The sequence below is a fragment of the Salvelinus fontinalis genome, chromosome 7, assembly GCF_029448725.1.
Source record: "Salvelinus fontinalis isolate EN_2023a chromosome 7, ASM2944872v1, whole genome shotgun sequence".
In the NCBI taxonomy this organism is placed as follows: Eukaryota; Metazoa; Chordata; class Actinopteri; order Salmoniformes; family Salmonidae; genus Salvelinus; species Salvelinus fontinalis.
Window position 1 is genome coordinate 13,849,843 of NC_074671.1, and position 19,243 is coordinate 13,869,085.

The 19,243-nt window shown below is 41.4% G+C and overlaps 1 protein-coding gene across 1 annotated transcript; it reads left to right on the forward strand.

The window, feature by feature from the left end:
• The first annotated feature begins 2,038 nt into the window (after positions 1-2,038).
• LOC129859012 (mitochondrial import inner membrane translocase subunit Tim21-like) lies at positions 2,039-4,672 on the forward strand. The gene is made up of 6 exons (XM_055928307.1): positions 2,039-2,597; positions 2,816-2,878; positions 2,985-3,082; positions 3,344-3,417; positions 3,531-3,636; positions 3,799-4,672. The coding sequence occupies exons 1-6, from the start codon at positions 2,297-2,299 to the stop codon at positions 3,889-3,891; spliced, it is 735 nt and encodes a 244-aa protein (XP_055784282.1). The 5' UTR covers positions 2,039-2,296; the 3' UTR covers positions 3,892-4,672.
• The last annotated feature ends 14,571 nt before the right edge of the window (positions 4,673-19,243 follow it).

Below are 19,243 nucleotides of genomic sequence, written 5' to 3' on the forward strand. Positions count from 1 at the left end.
TCGTGTCTTGCTGAGTTTGTATTGGAAAGTGATATTAATTTGTTCCTGTCCATGAACAACGTAAGCTGACACTTGTGACTTCTTGTTGTAATGCTGTAGCCGAAGTGGGAACCAGTGGAGGATCCTCAGAGGAGGAAGGGGAGGACCATCCTCTTCAGTGAATTATTTAGATTTTTTTGTAAAACATTTAAAAAAGTTTCTTTATTAGATAAAACTACACTAAATGTATTCACGTCACCAATTAATTGATTAAAACACACTGTTTTGCAATGAAGTTCTACAGTAGCCTCAACAGCACTCTGTAGGAGAACACCATGGTGTAGCCAGAGGACAGCTAGCTTCCGTCCTCCTCTGGGTACTTTGACTTCAATACAAAACCTATGAGGCTCATGGTTCTCACTCCCGTCCATAAACTTACACAGTAATTATGACAACTTCCGGAGGATGTCCTCCAACCTATCAGAGCTCTTGCAGCATGAACTGACCTGTTGTCCACCCAATGAATTTAGTACTGAAAGCATATGCTACAGCTAGCTAGCACTGCAGTGCATAAAATTTGCTGAGTAGTTGACTCAAAGAGAGAGAAAGACAATAGTCAAAATGAAAGAGAAGCAAGAAGCAAGAGAGAGAGTTTTTCTATTTTTTTTAACTTTCAGTTTCACTTACTTAGCTAGCAGCTAACTAGTTTAGCTTACTCAAACACCCTGCTCAAACAGAGGGATGCTACGTTAGCTAGCTGGCTATAACTATCCAGCACAACACTGGATCTCTTCCAAGTCAAGATAAGCTTTTGGTTTTACTAATTTATTGCCATCGGGACCCTCCGGTGTAAGTGCTAAACTGCTTACTGACTGTACACTAACGTTACTGCATGATTGAAGCTGGTTTACTAACACATTAGTTCTATTAGCTATATTGACCATGACGTTACTTAAGCTAATATGGTGACAACGATGTAGGCTGTGTGTAACGGTTATGATATGGTTTGGCTTGGAATGTTTTTTTTGCCTGGTCACATACAGCTGATGTGTTGTGCATTGTAATCCACAAGCGTAGGGAAAAGGTTAGAGGAAGAGAGCGCATTGATGCAAGAAGGAATACAGCGTGGCTGCTATGAAAGTTCACTGTGTTTACGTGTGATCAAGGGTGTATTCATTCCACCGATTCTGTTGAAAACGTTTCTTAAATGGAAGCAACGGAAAAGAAATGTGCATAAACATACCTGAATTCGTCCAATAGAAACTCTTTTTTGCAACTGTTGGATGATGATGATTACACTAATGATTACACCCTAGATCAGCTAAATGCAGGTATGAGTGTATTGAATGTGTCACTGTCTGTCCATATGTCACTGTCTGTCACCAAATTTTCTCTTGACTTGTCTGCATCTACGTTGTAAACTTTCATTCATAGGCTAGGTTGTAGCAACCTCATGATGGGTAAAGGGAAAATTTGAGTATCATGTAGTAGCCTAAACCTATCGCTGTTACAATGAACTGGGTGAATGGAATATGAATTACAGTCATCCAATATGGCGTAATAGAAATCAAGCCGTGCTCATGAAAAAAAAAAAATCACACTCCCTCATCTTAAAACGGCACTGACCGCCACTGTTGGCGCCATTCCCCTAGTCTAGAATAAGTGCCCATATTATCAAAGAGAATAAACATGTTTTAATATATACATGTTTCAAAAACTCTCTGTGATATTGCTGTGATGTCTATTTCATCCAGCACAGCATTCTCTTTGATATAATTCACTGGGACTTGTCAGGGACATTATATCAGCCAGGATTCCTTGTGCTTGTGGTAACTAGTCAAAATCGTAAAAAGTCATGCACACAATAAATGTGCTTTTTGGTCTTACTTAAAGGTTAGTATTAGACACAGTTTAGCAGTGTGGTTAAGGTTAGGTTTAAAATAATATTATAAGAAGATAAATTGCAGAAATAGACGGGATTTAGCCATAATTTTGACTTTGTGGCTGTGGTATCTAGTGACGACCATTCTACCAAGAAAACTCACTCTCCCACAGTTCTTTGCGCGGGTACTGCGAGGACGACACATACGTGCGCCCAAGGTTCAACGGTAAGCTTCCAAATTTAACGCTGACAGACCTGCAAGTATTTATTGAAATGTAGATCGAGTTAGGTTCCTATGAGGTCATATTTATCGTATAATGGTTTGACTTTAGTAACAGTTAATTAATACTGGGAAAGTTTGCGAAGTAGAGGCCAGACACCGAGTGCGTTTTGACAGCTGAGGTGGCTAGCAAGTCAACGTGAATAGAGGACAACATGGTGTATTCTTTCATACTGAAAGTTGTGCAGCGTAATTTGCAGCAACATCAATCACTATCAACGCAATGCGTTGATCGAATATGGAAACGCATGCAAAACATTGTGCACCTTCAGAAACCGACTACAGCACCATCCAGATATATTTTCTACAGGACCGCAGATCGCTCAGCTATTGTGAGCGGTATATTTTGTACACGGAATCGAAGCATTTCTCTCGACACAAGGTTGAGAAGTAAAGAAGAAAAGGTTGGTGGACAGGTGTCAGTACCTAGGCGAGGACCTTCTACTGCACATAAAGGTAAGTCTGTCAAACACAGGAATGTAATTGTCAAACAATCAGCCAGTAACTGGACAGAATCGGTGGATTTGTTTTTGGCGACGATCACACTTGTTGCAAAATAAGAATGGAAGAGCCCAAACTATTGGAAGTGTTGACATTGGCCCATTCTTTGTTCCAGTTATCAGAGTTTAGAACTAGAAGGGTATACTAAGTCACAGTTCTTGTCCTCTCAACAGTCAAAGAAGCTGGCAAAGACTTCACCTATCTCATAGTTGTGCTCATCGGACTTGGAGTAACTGGTGATTCCACAACGTCTACAATATGATATTGAAACATTAGTTGATGTAATGTGATGGAAAGGCAGTATTGCTCCCACCTGTTGACACCTGTGTGTTTGGTTCTCAGGTGGGTTGTTGTATGTGGTGTTCCAGGAGCTGTTTTCCTCCTCCAGCCCCAGCAAGGTCTACAGCAAAGCCTTCAACAAAGCCAGGTTGCACCCAGAGGTGAGATTAGAACAAGCGCAGAAACATAACATCAACAAAACCATCTAGTCTTGGTCTGCATTTCAGTTCAATTCATTTATGTATTGGCCTTTCACAGGAATGTGTCTTGGGATACAAGAGCACTGAGTTAGACATTAACCGTCAACATGTCATTAGTCTTGTCTCCTTTCCTGCATCTGCACTGATCTGAAAACACAGGGTAGGTTAAAGCAATATGGTGTAAAGCTGATTGCTCTTTTCTATCATCTTGTTAAACCAAAGGTGATTGGAGTGTTTGGGGAGCCAATCAAGTGCTTTGGTGAGACGTCCCGTCGTGGTAGAAGACAGCAAGTCAGGTGAGAATTCACTTTTTACCAAGATGGTCTTTCTTCAGACACTAGGAATACAAAATGACCTCATTAAAACAGACTGACTTTTGTAAGTGTGATAACTAGCATATTTTCTTCAGTCATGTAGAGTATATGAAGGATGGACTAAAGCACATGAGGCTGAAGTTCTACATTGAAGGGGACGAACCAGGCCGTCAGGGAACGGTGCACACGGAATCCAAAGAGGTTAGACATACTATTCATGTACTATTTTGTCTTTCTTTCATGTGTCAATAATCTGGTTGATTTATCTTAACTCAATTTTCATCTTTAAGATTTGGCTAATCTGCATAGAGGCTGTTTAAGTTGTGAAAAAAAGTTGAACGTGCTTTTGTCCTCTTTTGACAGAACCCTGAAACTGGGAAGTTAGAGTTTCGCTACATCTTCGTGGAAGTAGACACCTACCCAAGGAGAACCATCGTCATCGAGGACAACAGATAAGATGGAGGCTGACTCTTTTACCAGTCTGAAAAGGTGCTGCAGCTGGTGCAGGGAGTAAATGAATTTGTTGCTGAGTAATATTTGTGACACAATGTCTTCTCAACAGATGCCAATACAGTTTTAGAGTGTATCAGTTTAAACTACAAAATATCAGATGGCAATCAAGTCTATATCTCCCGACGTATTAGTTTTAATGTTGATAGCATTGTCACAGATATGTTGGGTGATTTAGAAAAATGGGGTAAGAAGATGATTGTAAAGCAAAACAGAACACTACAGCCAACGCTCAGGACAATTTCTTTATTTTGAGACGAGAGAGAGCATGTTGGATGATCTCTTTGAGTCGGCTGTTGCCTGCTGATTGCCAACCAATGCTATGCAGTGTAGAAGATCCAGAGGATAAAAGGCGTTTGTGAAAGAATTATACGCTTTTCCTGCGAAATTATGGAAACTGATGCGATTTGTGTTTTGACACTCAAAAGTGTGAATGTATTTCCTGGGTTGTGGATCTGTACTAAATGGAGACACAAACCTGTCAAGAGATCATTTCGATTTTGCTTAAGACAATTTGGTGTTAAAAGTAAAAGTTGAGAAATGATTTGTCAACTTTAACGAGTGTGTTCCTGCGATGAGATTTGACATCTCGTGAGCTAAATATTGCCATGATATTTATACCCTTTGGAAATTAAATGTCAATCATGCTTTGCAATTGTGTTTCCCACCTTCAAGTGTATTGGAGAAAGAAATTACACTTTAAATAAATTGATTATATTAAATAAAATGTATCTCTTTGATTTTTGTGTGTATGGACACCAGATGGTGACATTTCCACAGGCCTGCTCACATTTCCAGTCAGATGCTCACATTTTCGTCAATCCCATTCCAATAAATGGAGGATTGCTTAATCAAAAGCATAAGCGAATGTAGCTATGCATGCTCTCCTCTGCCAAGAGGTCTGATCTTTTTGGCAAAGGCAGTAGTGTGCTTCCCCTGTATTTGCAGAGCTGTGTCAAGTCAGTGCTCCAGTAGTCTGTGTTGTTATAATTGAACATATTAGTGGAGATGACTGCTCAGGTCCACATAACTTCAATTACAGTTTGATAGTTGTGGCAACTAGGCCACTCCATATGTAACCCATAAACCAATCTCAGTTTATACAATTTTAAAAAACAGTAACGTTAGCTTCTAGGCTGTGGACAGAAGTATCCAGAATAGAAGTAACAGGTAAGTATTGTGTGCTTTGAGGGAAATTCAACATACTTTTCAATGTCAAATGAAAGGCAAAGGTCAATGCCAATGAAGATTGTTAAATGAACTGTTCATCTTAATTTCAAATCATAAAATGCTGTCTGGTTTATAGAATACACATTAGTATTAGTGTATCACAGTCCATCTGAGTCATTGACTGAAAACCATTACTTAAATCCTTCTCAATCGAGAAAAAGCAAGTGGACATTTTTGGAAATATCTATTTTACTTCTTAATAGATCACATGCTTTTACGTTTGTTTTTTCTTCTGGTCTTAATAGAAGCTACAATTAAGTGTTTGGAATTTATATTTTTTTTACTAACCAAGGTGGCCAACAAGAATAAGCCAAAAGGGTATGGTAGGAATTTCATAGGCACTCTTTATTTTGTACGTCATTTAGTTATTTTCATTTGACTTAAATTATATTAAGCTTTGTTAATTTTATCTATTGATCACATTGCAGAGTTTTCTAAAAGAAAAACACAGCCTATATAATATAAGTGTTTAGAATTGTTATTGGCAGATATCTGCTCTGCCTCTGTCGTTGCAGTGCTAGTGAAATAAAAAAAAGTCTAGATTTTTTGGAGTGTATTCTCAGAACTCTTCCCTACATTCTCCTCCCTATAGACATGTCATCTGACCATAGCACAGGTCCCAATCCAAGTGCCAATTAAGTTTTAGCAGTCGCCAAGGCTTTTACATTTGTTGGATGGCATGAAAATAGAGCTCTTTGACCAAGCACGCTAGTGGTGGGTTTGGAGTCTAAAGAAAGAGGCATACGCAGAAAAGAACCCTGAATACCTGCTGTAAAATATGGTGGTGGAACTTTGATGTTATGGGAATATTTTGCTTACACTGGTCCTGGTGCCCTTGTTAAGATCAACGGCATCATGGACTTTACCCAGTACCAGGATTTTTTAGCCAAAAACCTGGTTGCCGATGCAAGTGGATCTTCCAGCAAGACAGTAACCCCAAGCACACATCAAAATAAACAAAGAAATGGTTAATTGACCACAAACTTTACATTTTGCCATGGCCATCTCAGTCTCCGGACTTGAACCCCATTGAAAACCTATGGTTTGAATTGAAGTGTGCAGTCCATAAGCGTAAACAAATGATATCAAGGAACTGGAAAGATTCCGTATGGAGGAATGGTCTAAGAATCCTCCCAATGTGTTCTCCAATCTCATAAAACATTTTAGAAAAAGGCTCAGTGCCATTGTCCTCGCAAGGTAAGGTATTGAAAAAAGGTGTGCCAATAATTTTGACACCCATTTTTAAAAATAAATAAAACAAATATTACTTGGTAAACAACATCTATTTCTCTGAGCAATTATATGTATTAGTATATGTATTAGTATAAAATATAATTTCCCCAATTTTTCTGGAGCATACAATACAGCTCCGTATTTGAATGTATCTTTTGTGTCCTTTTTGCACATCTTTATTAAGGGTGCCGATCATTTAGGACCTGACTGTACATATAAAATTGGCTGAGAAGTTTCATGGCTGATTGATATAGGGTATCTTTCTAGAAGTGAACCGTTATTAATGGGTACCTCTGTATTTTTTCTATTGTTAATAATGTGATGATAGTCATTCGTGCTGTTGTTATTGTTTGAAAAATGCAGTGAGTGTAGTGACACACGTTCCCACCTGCCATCGTGTTGTCAGAAGGACCACAGTGGAAGTAAGTTAAAGCCTTTGGAGTTTAGGCCTTTATTGTTTGTGTAGGACACACATACTACAGTTTTCAATCTACTGTTGTATTTGGCTGGAGCCTAAACTTTTGTGATTATCACATCGTAATGGATTGAACTTTGATCTAGTTCTATTTGAGATGTATTCAAATCTGTGTCTTCCTATGCTGAAAGAGTATCCTTTTCTAAAAGAACATTCAATTTATAGGCTCATCTTCTTTCAAAAATGTTTGCTTCTTTAGTTCCTTATTGCGTGTAATGGAGATGGATCTTACTTTGAATTTAAATATTTCCCAGTTACTTCCATGCTTTGGTTCTAAATCCTCCCTGATTAAGCTCTTTATGCTCTTATTAAAGACTGGCTGGATCATTTAGGAGTGAATTATTAAGTTTCCAGTGTCCTCAAATGCCACTGGAATTTCCAGAACATTCTAACTTCAGTAATTAAATTTTATGATCAGTCAAAGTAGCATGTTTATAACTTACTTCTGTAAAAGTGGGGGAGAAATTAGAAACAGATTAAGTTTGTATTAAAGAAGCACAGTGTATCAACCACTGTCAGTTTGTATTAAAGAAACGCCATGTATCAATCACAGTTAGTTTACGGCAAAATGAGATGATGATGTCACTATTCTGTGATCTCTGAGCTATTCTAGGTGAAAATCGAAAGAGTTATCAGGTGTTTCATTGAAGTCTCCAGCTATTATAAGCCATGCATGTGTACACTTGTTTTGCAGCTCAGTAAGCTTATCAGCAAGATCCAAAAATAAAGTCTTATTTGAGGTGTGACAATTGTACCCATAGATTTAGCATATAATAAAACAAGCATTATCTAGTTTGAAGATCAATATAACCCATATCACATCTTTAGACACAAAAGACTCTGACATATCACCTCCAAACTTATGAAGCAATTTCATCATACCAGCTGAGTGGTTAGACCCGTGACTATAATAAACAGTATTTCCCCATTTTCTCCTGAAGTGAAATCTGCATGAGTCTTTACAAAATAAAAAAAAGTGATTTTCTTTAATTTATGTCTCGTAAACCCCTCCCATTTATATGCAACATTTAGTGCATAGAATTAAAAACTTTGCATAACCTTATTATTATTATTTTTTTTATGAGAAAACAAATACAGTGTAGTGATATGAATAACAGGTTACTAGTAAACTAGGTAACGTTAGCCAGTAAGGAAACCTGAGCTTAGAGAAATAACTAGACAAACATTACCCTAAACCAAGGTAGTTTTGATCAAGATGATGAACCCGTTTTCACATTTACGAACCTGGTGATATAAAACTGGGTGAATGTAGAAATGACAATTGACTTATTACTCAAGAGTAATTTAGTTAACTCTTAGCATTTTCATTTGACTTAGAAAGACTAGAACCACATTGATTTCAAGTCATTGTAGCTATATACCTGAGCACAGTGTTTTCAAGTCATTCAGTCCTCTCATGTCAAATTGAGACATTCACTTGAAGTCTTGGCAATCGATCTTCTTTCCATCGATAAATGCAAAAAGGTCTGCTGTTGATGCAAAAAGGTCTGCTGTTGAAATAGGCTCTCTTCCATTCTTCTCTATGCTCCCTTGCAGCCGCATCTTCTGGAGTGAGAGCTGGACTTCTTGGCTTCTGACTAGTTATTCCCCTTTCCCCATTGTCTTTCTTTCCATATGACATCTCTGTAGATTCTCATTTTGAACCGCTTGATGGTTGTCCGCGGAGATCCGTCATCCCTTCGCTTTCTCAAGTGGTGCACCACGTTGACGACATCCGGGACCTTATCTCGAATCCTGGGTGCTACTGTGCTAGGATGTGAATGGTAACACTCCATATGGTAACACTACCCTGTATTTGGTAGGAAGGTTCTTACTCAGAGTAGGTGGCAGTGGTGTAAGTAAGGAATATTTTGCCATTAATTCTGGAAAGTCTTCACGTGGGCTGCAAGCTTCTGTATCCCTGCTAGCATATAAGGTGATTATCATCTATTCAGCCATGCCTTGCCTTTCTCGTTTTTTTCTGGTCGTGTGATTTTATTTATATAACTAGGCAAGTCAGTTAAGAACAAATTCGTATTTACAATGACGGCCTACCCCGTCTAAACCCGGACGATGCTGGGCCAATTGTGCACCGCCATATGGGACTCCCAATCGCGGCCAGTTGTGATACAGCCTGGAATCGAACCAGGGTCTGTAGTGACGCCTCTAGCACTGAGATGCAGTGCCTTTAGAGTGGCGCAGCGTCAAGCATTTCGCTACACTGGCAATAACATCTGCTAACCATGTTTATGTGACCAATACAATTTTATTTGAACTGTTTTTTCCAATCACCTTCTGTTACTTCTAATATGAAAGGTTCAGTTTACCCCCCCCAAAAAAGTTATAAAATCTACAAGTATTTTTCATAATCTTCCTGGTTTATCGGGAGTAAATTCAAATACACCCGCTCAAAGAGATGACATCTTTCATTACAGGTACGGTATTTTCCACACTGTTACAAGCGGCGTCAATGGTAGTGGGTGTAGTATGTAGTGACGCAATGCTAATGACGTCTCATGTGGGGCGTTTCTTGTTGTAACTTCAGTCCGCAGCTCGAGCTGCGCCCCTACCTCATCGCTGACCAGCACAGCGCTCAAACGTGAGTAGCAGTCAAGGTAGGGTGGTGAAACAAATGGTTGCTAAATAAAGTGCCGTCTTTACTTTCGGGCTTCGAACTATGTTTAAATTCTGATTTTTTTGGAACGATTATACTCTTCGAAAATTGACAGGTAGTTGGATTTCCTCGGCATCAGGATAACACCAGACGGTGTTTGATTAAGTCGTTGATGCTAAGCTAGCTGGCTAAAATGAGCTAATGTACTGTAAGCCACACAGGCGGCTAAAGGAAAACAACAAGCCTGGCTAGCGGTTGCTGGACGATATAACGTTAGCTAGCTAAATTACTTGGCTGATACGGTAAGTTGTTCGTTATGTTTTGCCACAAATACTTAAACCAGATTATTTTCATGTCTTAATATAACTAACGTTACCATTGTATTAACTAAATAGCTGGTTACCTACGTCTAGTAGCTAAGTAGCCAACTGACCATTGGCTCTCGTTTGTTACGAAATAGTATCTAGCTAGCTACTGTAGCTATTTACGTTAGCTACCCTTTCATGTAAGAAGTGTTTGCTAGCTAACAGTTAGCTGCTCTTTTAGATTGGAAATGCAACACCTACTCTAACTAGTTAACGTTTAGACTGCTTTTGATATCTACAGCTAGCTAGTTTCCTAGCTGGCAGTCGTTCTTTGTATACTGTAGTTAACAGTGAACTATAATTGTGTAGTTAACTTAGTTCATTATCCGTTCTAGATGTCTTACATACAGTTATTGTATTTCTTCCGCTCGCTCTAGCGCTATTAACACGAAAACAACTTCTAAATGTGCAGACTCAATTTACATAGCTTGAGAAAATATTTGTTATACTTTTTGTACTACAACAATATTTCAATTAGTTCCCAATACATTTCAATGGCAATGAAAGTGCCATGGATTTACATGGGCAAAATTGGGAAATTTGGTTGTGTATCTCTTCTTACACGATTTACGATATCAATGTCAACCAACGATGAGATGTTCAGACGGACCCAACTTAGATTGCTTGTGTTTATAATTTTGATGACATTTTATACTTTTTGAACTATAGCAATTTTAAATGTTAAAACCTCCGTAGTCTTGAATGGGAAATATTTGGATTCGCCACTGCTTTTACACGGTTTAAGCTATCAACGCAAAACTAACGTCAGTTCAGACTGAACCAATTTAGAGCGCTTGAATTCAGGTTTTTTTAATATTTATATTTTTAATTAGAACCATTTAAAATATGCCTAAATTGACATGGGTTTGAATTAGGAGCAGTAATAGTGGTAGCTAATTAATATGTAACTAACTACTCCTTGGCCAATTAAGCTATAAGACGAAGTTTAAAACATTCAGGCTATCCTAACTTAAAATTCTAAAAGATCTTTATCAACTATAATTGTACAAATTAGCATAAAGAAACTAACCCACAGTAACTCTTAAACCATTCAATGTAGACACCACACCAGCTTTCAAATGCTCAGGCTATCCTAAATTGTAATTATTTAAAACTTCTATCAACTATAATTATAAATATTTGCATAAAAATAAATCAGCAACAGTGACTCTGAAACTGTTCAAGCTAGAGATACTAAACCAACTTCCTCATGTTCAGGCTACCCTAACTTAATTCTTAAACTTTTATCTGCTATAACTATACAAATCTACATCAATTTGTATTAATAACTCACCACCAGTTACTCTTGAACTATTCAAACCAGAGACACCTAACCAACTTTCACACGTTGGTTGGACTTGTCTAGTTTTCTAGTTTGATGTTAGATTGTTTCTCCCCCTGATAGTAGTGCATGGGCCAGCAGAAACTAATCCATAGTTCAGTTTGCTTTACACAGCCGCTACAAACTTCACTTTAGCCACCACAAGCTAACAATCAATGGAAAAGTGTGTGTTTTGTTTTAAAATGGCTAAATCACCTTTAAGTGATTGGAATTGATTTCAGGAGATTTTAACTGTTTGTTGTTTTTGCATGCTGGCATGCCCAAATCACTTCCATTGATTTGTAGTTTATGGTGGCTAAATGTAGCTGAAGATTATAGTGTCAGTTTAAGGAACTGAACCTTGGATTACAGTTTCTCTTGTCCCATATATATATATAGTAGTATATATATATACTACTTTCAGGATGAGGAAGTTGTAAAATAAGGAACTGCTTCTTTTTAACTGGTTATGCTTTCAGTTGTTGACAGGCTACATGGATTATGAAGCTAACATTACAGTCATTGTTTAGGGGAACTATCTAAATAACACCCTGTAGTTTGAAGTGCCTCTTCCAAGAGTTAAGGGTGTTTAGAGCCACATAATATATCTTGTATCGGATGTTGAACTGTTGCTCACATTGTGCCACATGTCTCTTGCAGATCAAAGGGGACTCGTTTATTCTTCAGGGGTGAGGTTGCCATGGTTTCCATTTGGGTTTACAGTAAACAGTTTCTCTCGGCCATCTTATTTCAGAATAACACACACTGGGCTGTGCCTCAAACGTCTAAACAGGACTTTGGCTTTGTGTTTCAGGCACCATTGTTTTTTTGACCATGCTCTGATGACTAGTGATCTCAATATGGAGTTGTACTGGTACATGTAAGTACAATTTAATTATTATATTCACTTTCATAGACTTGACTCTGTGGTTTGAACAACGTTGAGTTCAACATGAGACATTATTTGCTGCTACTGTACATCTCTCTCTTCCAGAGTGGTCATCATATTCATCGTCATCAAGATCTTCTTCTATGTGTGCTGGTACCGCTCGCGTCAGAGACAGCTCGCAGCGTACCTCAACAACCCTCGCAATTCGCAGATAGTTATCGTGGGAGGGAGGGCCTACCTGCATCAGATGTGTGAGAGACAGAATGTAAGTAGCAAAGCATGCAGGGATTCCCCTGTTATTGACAGACCACAAAACACAGGCTGAGCTGGTATTCATATACAATCATATGATTTGGCAACCAATCTTAGTTTTTGTAGGCATGGCTCTCATCCTGTCTGAGGCATGGCTCTCATCCTGTCTGAGGCATGGCTCTCATCCTGTCTGAGGCATGGCTCTCATCCTGTCTGAGGCATGGCGCTCATCCTGTCTGAGGCATGGCGCTCATCCTGTCTGAGGCATGGCGCTCATCCTGTCTGAGGCATGGCGCTCATCCTGTCTGAGGCATGGCGCTCATCCTGTCTGAGGCATGGCGCTCATCCTGTCTGAGGCATGGCGCTCATCCTGTCTGAGGCATGGCGCTCATCCTGTCTGAGGCATGGCGCTCATCCTGTCTGAGGCATGGCGCTCATCCTGTCTGAGGCATGGCGCTCATCCTGTCTGAGGCATGGCGCTCATCCTGTCTGAGGCATGGCGCTCATCCTGTCTGAGGCATGGCGCTCATCCTGTCTGAGGCATGGCGCTCATCCTGTCTGAGGCATGGCGCTCATCCTGTCTGAGGCATGGCGCTCATCCTGTCTGAGGCATGGCGCTCATCCTGTCTGAGGCATGGCGCTCATCCTGTCTGAGGCATGGCGCTCATCCTGTCTGAGGCATGGCGCTCATCCTGTCTGAGGCATGGCTCTCATCCTGTCTGAGGCATGGCGCTCATCCTGTCTGAGGCATGGCTCTCATCCTGTCTGAGGCATGGCGCTCATCCTGTCTGAGGCATGGCGCTCATCCTGTCTGAGGCATGGCGCTCATCCTGTCTGAGGCATGGCGCTCATCCTGTCTGAGGCATGGCGCTCATCCTGTCTGAGGCATGGCGCTCATCCTGTCTGAGGCATGGCGCTCATCCTGTCTGAGGCATGGCGCTCATCCTGTCTGAGGCATGGCGCTCATCCTGTCTGAGGCATGGCGCTCATCCTGTCTGAGGCATGGCGCTCATCCTGTCTGAGGCATGGCGCTCATCCTGTCTGAGGCATGGCGCTCATCCTGTCTGAGGCATGGCGCTCATCCTGTCTGAGGCATGGCGCTCATCCTGTCTGAGGCATGGCGCTCATCCTGTCTGAGGCATGGCGCTCATCCTGTCTGAGGCATGGCGCTCATCCTGTCTGAGGCATGGCGCTCATCCTGTCTGAGGCATGGCGCTCATCCTGTCTGAGGCATGGCGCTCATCCTGTCTGAGGCATGGCGCTCATCCTGTCTGAGGCATGGCGCTCATCCTGTCTGAGGCATGGCGCTCATCCTGTCTGAGGCCCTGCTCTCATCCTGTCTGAGGCCCTGCTCTCATCCTGTCTGAGGCCCTGCTCTCATCCTGTCTGAGGCCCTGCTCTCATCCTGTCTGAGGCCCTGCTCTCATCCTGTCTGAGGCCCTGCTCTCATCCTGTCTGAGGCCCTGCTCTCATCCTGTCTGAGGCCCTGCTCTCATCCTGTCTGGGGCCCTGCTCTCATCCGGTCTGGGGCCCTGCTCTCATCCGGTCTGGGGCCCTGCTCTCATCCGGTCTGGGGCCCTGCTCTCATCCGGTCTGGGGCCCGGCTCTCATCCGGTCTGGGGCCCGGCTCTCATCCGGTCTGGGGCCCGGCTCTCATCCGGTCTGGGGCCCGGCTCTCATCCGGTCTGGGGCCCGGCTCTCATCCGGTCTGGGGCCCGGCTCTCATCCGGTCTGGGGCCCGGCTCTCATCCGGTCTGGGGCCCGGCTCTCATCCGGTCTGGGGCCCGGCTCTCATCCGGTCTGGGGCCCGGCTCTCATCCGGTCTGGGGCCCGGCTCTCATCCGGTCTGGGGCCCGGCTCTCATCCGGTCTGGGGCCCGGCGCTCATCCGGTCTGGGGCCCGGCGCTCATCCGGTCTGGGGCCCGGCGCTCATCCGGTCTGGGGCCCGGCGCTCATCCTGTCTGAGGCCCGGCGCTCATCCTGTCTGAGGCCTAAATTTAACAACCGCCACCTGCTAAATGTGGGTAGATTTTGGCATTGGCAGGTGGGATGTCTATTTCACCAGCATTGTTGGCGGGTGTTCAGGGCTCCTCAGTGGGAGCCTTTCACTCACATTTATTAATAAAAATAGTCAAATTTGATCACATGTAAAAAAAAAAATAATAATAATGCCGCAGTTGCTGTTTTCAAAGTAATTGTGCCGTTTTTTAAATAGTTGGTAAATCAATCACACATAGTCGAAGAACTACAAATCATACATAGCCGTTTCCTCCCCGTGCTGCAACACTGCCTGGCTGGGGGCTGTGCGCACCTGAAGAGCTGAGTGAAAGATACATTTTTAGAAGCGCTGTGCACAGGCATAAAAGTTGGTCTAATTTACTTGAAACAAAGGTCTACTGAAGTGAGACTTTGTCCTTGTTTCTTGGCTATTTGCATTGTTTTGTTCATAAGCTAGGTTGTTTTTCTATGTTTGACTTTCAACTGCTAGAGAAGAGAAGACCACTTTTCTACTAGGCAGACTCTTCTACTAGGCAGACTCTTCTACTAGGCAGACTCTTCTACTAGGCAGACTCTTCTACTAGGCAGACTCTTCTACTAGGCAGACTCTGACTCCAGTCGCGCTACCACGGTAACCTCCCGCCCTTAAAGGGGCAGGTGAAAATTTGTCTCATCTGTGATATTTTGGTTAAAAGACTGTGGTATAATAAATGATAGTTAATATACCACATTAGTTATTACTTGCTAGTAATAAATGTATTGTTTTATAAACATTACAAAGCATGTTTTGCCTAGTTAAATAAAGGTTCAATAAAATAATGTTGACTATAATTTGTGGGGAAAAAATATTTTGGCTGGTAAAAAACATGAGTGGCTGGTAAATTTTCAAATGGACCAAATGTTTATTTTCTACCCTGATTCTGTCTGGGGTATGGCTATTAGGCCCACATTGTGACGACTTAAATGCGGAAGTAGCCCTGCTGACTCTGGTTCCAGTCATGCACAAGGAAGCATATCCTATAGACTCTGGTTCCAGTCATGCACAAGGAAGCATATCCTATAGACTCTGGTTCCAGTCATGCACAAGGAAGCATATCCTATAGACTCTGGTTCCAGTCATGCACAAGGAAGCATATCCTATAGACTCTGGTTCCAGTCATGCACAAGGAAGCATATCCTATAGACTCTGGTTCCAGTTGTGCACAAGGAAGCATATCCTATAGGCTCTGGTGCCAGTCGTGCACAAGGAAGCATATCCTATAGACTCTGGTGCCAGTCGTGCACAGGGAAGGATATCCTATCGACTCTGGTTCGAAGAGTTCAGTAAGGTTGTCCTTTAAGCAGTGTGTGTCAGTGTGTGGGGGAAGAGTTATTTGCTTTCCTGACTGCTTGGTGGTTAAATGAGTCACTTTCCACTGTGAATGACTGACTGAGAATGGGATGCTTTCTCACTGTGTCGATTACTCAGCTTCCCACCCGTCCTGTGGTTAACAGCAGATTGTTTAGTGGGCGTGGTGTGTGCACGTAATGCACATACTTGCTTTTTGAGGATTCGGTTACAAAAATATATAACGGTTTCAAACATTTTTTAACAATAAATTGCATTGTGGGTTGAATGCTGTAACACATAGTAAAATAATTAAAGATGGTTACTGCTTATCACTTATTAGGCTCTAGCTGTCATTTATTCACATTCATTTACTTAAATATTTGTGTGTTGGTGACTTTATTATTTCATTAATAAAACCCCAATGATGGTAGTGACTGTCCATTTCTGCATATCACTTATTAATAAACCATCCTTTATTCACATTACTTTAATATTATATTGCAGTTGAGGTCTATTATTTATATATATGTGTGTATGTATAACTTATTATTTAATTCCAAGTCATCTAATCTCTGCTCAGGCAGTAGCAGCCAGCCATCCATCTCTGTGGTCCCTAAAGAGTCATCCTATTTATGCTGAATAACAACTATGAAATAAAAATTCAAGCACTCCCTCTCGTGTGCCACTTGATCTGTCCCGCCCTCCGGGTCGTCACTAGTTACCACAGGTACAAAGTCATAAACCCCGCCTATTTCTACAATTTATCTTCTTTAAAATGTTATTTTAAACCTAACCTTAACCACACTGCTAACTTTATATTAAGAACAAAAGGCTTAGATTTGTTCAAGAATTCTTACGATATAGCCAATGTTGACTTTGTGGCTGTGCTATCTAGTAGAAACCCTTAATCTCCTTGTCTGTCTGCCAGCCCCACAGGCTTGCCTGGGCAAGAACCATTGAACAGGCATCTATAGGAACAATGGATTGCTGCCATTATAGTTAAATACCACTATTTCTGCACTTAACTTTGGTGTAAACTACAATTTCCTACAACGTCCTATAGTTTATTCTTGATTTGATTCACTCTAGAGAAACGGCGTGGTAAGCTCAGAAAAAAACTAAACGCCATTCAAATAATTGAACTGACGTCAGTCAATTAGTTATTTTAAAAAAGGGAAAAAAACTGACATTTCGGCAATGGCTCAGCACTCGTATATGTGCATGTATGTGGGTATCAGTAATTGTTTGTGTGCACTTACAGTACCAGTCAAAGGTTTGGACACACCTATTCATTCAAGGGTTTTCCTTTATTTTTCCTTTTTTCTACATTGTAGAATAATAGTGAAGACATCAAAACTATTAAATAACACATGGAATCATGTAGTTAACAAAAAAGTGTTAAACAAATCAAAATATATTTTCTTTTTGAGGCTTCAAAGTAGCCAGCCTTTGCCTTGATGACAGCTTTGCACACTCTTGGCATTCTCTCAACCAGCTTCACCTGGAATGCTTTTCCTACCGTCTTGAAGGAGTTCCCACATATGCTGAGCACTTGTTGGCTGCTTTTGCTTCACTGCGGTCCAACTCATTCCAAACCATCTCAATTTGGTTGGGGGATTGTGGTGGCCAGGTCATCTGATGCAGCACTCCATTACTCTCCTTCTTGGTCAAATAGCTCTTACACAGCCTGCAGGTGTGTTGAGTCATTGAGTCGAAAAACGAATGATAGTCCCACTAAGTGCAAACCAGATGGGATAACGTATTGCTGCAGAATGCTGTGGTAACCATGCTGGTTAAATGTGCTTTGAATTCTAAATTTATCACTGACAGTGTCACCAGCAAAGCACCATCACACCACCTCCATGCTTCACGGTGGAAACCACACATGCAGAGATCATTCGTTCACCTTCTCTGCATCTCACAAAGACACGGCGGTTGGAACCAAAAATCTCAAATTTGAACTCATCCGACCAAAGGACAGATTTCCACTGGTCTAATGTCCATTGCTCGTGTTTCTTGGCCCGTGCAAGTTTCTTCTTATTGGTGTCCTTTAGTAGTGGTTTCTTTGCAGCAATTTGACCATGAAGGCCTGATTCAGTCTCCTCTGAACAGTTGATGTTGAGATGTGTCTGTTACTTGAACTCTGAAGCATTTATTCTGGCTTCAATTTCTGAGGCTGGTAACTCTAATGAACTTATCCTCTGCAGCAGCGGTAACTCTGGGTCTCCCATTCCTGTGGCGGCCCTCATCAGAGACAGTTTCATCATAATGCTTGATGGTTTTTGCAACTGCACTTGAAGAAACTTTGAAGAAACTTTCAAAGTTCTTAATGTTCTGTATTGACTGACCTTCATGTCTTAAAGTAATGATAGAATGTTGTTTCTCTTTGCTTATTTGAACTGTTCTTGCCATAATATGGACTTGGTCTTTTAGCAAATAGGGCGATCTTCTGTATGCCAACCATACCTTGTCACAACAACTGATTGGCGACCTTGCTATAACGTCAGGGCTCTGGCAGGCCTCAGAACTTGTGTGAAGCAGTGTAAAGGCTACAGTGAATGTGTGAGAGCCAGTGTTGGAGTTGGTTTGTCTTCCGGTGGCTGTCCAGCACTTGTCAAATCTAACAAAAGCCTGTGAAAGTCTTTGAGCCAATAGGAACATCTAAAATGGACGGGGAAAGAGAAGAGCTCCAGAGAAGAGGCGAGCCATAATAGTTCCCCTGGTCTCAACTATTCAGAAATCTGCCTATTAAATCAAAACAAATGATCAAATAAAATTGTGTTGGTCACATATACATATTTAGCAGATGTTATTGCGGGTGTAGAGAAATGCTTGTGTTCCGTTTTAAATGCAATTCTATCCATTTTTAGATATGTTAACAGTTTAGTGGTAAGAAAACGTTCCAATCTTTCCTAAGATTGCATGAAACCTTTGAGAAGAGGAACTCCCCATCTTGTTTCCTGGAGGTTTCAAAGTGACTTTCATTCAACTTTCCTCTCTGCATTCCTTTGTTGTGTTGGTCAGGGACTCTCAAAACGCCAACTGTTTCCTTGTGTTGTGTTTTATTGTCCTCTGTGGACTAATATCTCCAGAACTATTGACGTTTTCATAAACAATACTCAGATTGCATTATACAAACTCTGACATCAGTCCTCCTTCCAGTACGCTCTGCCTTCGTGTTGCTTCCAGGTGTTCTAGGAAGAAGCCATTTCCGTGAATCAGAACCCTGGCTCCATGAATATATATATTTTTTTACCTTTATCTAACTAGGCAGGTTAAGAACAGTGGGTTAACTGCCTTGTTCAGGGGCAGAACGACAGATTTTTACCTTGTCAGCTCGGGGATTCGATCTTGCAACCTTTCGGTTACAAGTCCAACGCTCTAACCAGGCTCCGTGCATCAGAACACTGGCTCCGTGCATCAGAACCCTGGCTCCGTGCATCAGAACCCTGGCTCCGTGAATCAGAACCCTGGCTCTAACATTCTGAGGGAACACATTCATCCTCTCTCTCTCCAACTTGACTCTGTTGTGCCTACTTTTTAATAGTGCTCAAAGCCATTCCATACTAGCCTGGCCTAGGCCATCCTTCT

Excerpts from the sequence above, each read along its gene's own strand:
- LOC129859012 (XM_055928307.1), top strand. The coding sequence starts at position 2,297 with ATGGTGTATTCTTTCATACTGAAAGTTGTGCAGCGTAATTTGCAGCAA. Across the intron at positions 2,879-2,984 it reads CATCGGACTTGGAGTAACTG|GTGGGTTGTTGTATGTGGTG; the intron begins GTGATTCCACAA and ends TTTGGTTCTCAG. Across the intron at positions 3,418-3,530 it reads GGTAGAAGACAGCAAGTCAG|TCATGTAGAGTATATGAAGG; the intron begins GTGAGAATTCAC and ends TATTTTCTTCAG.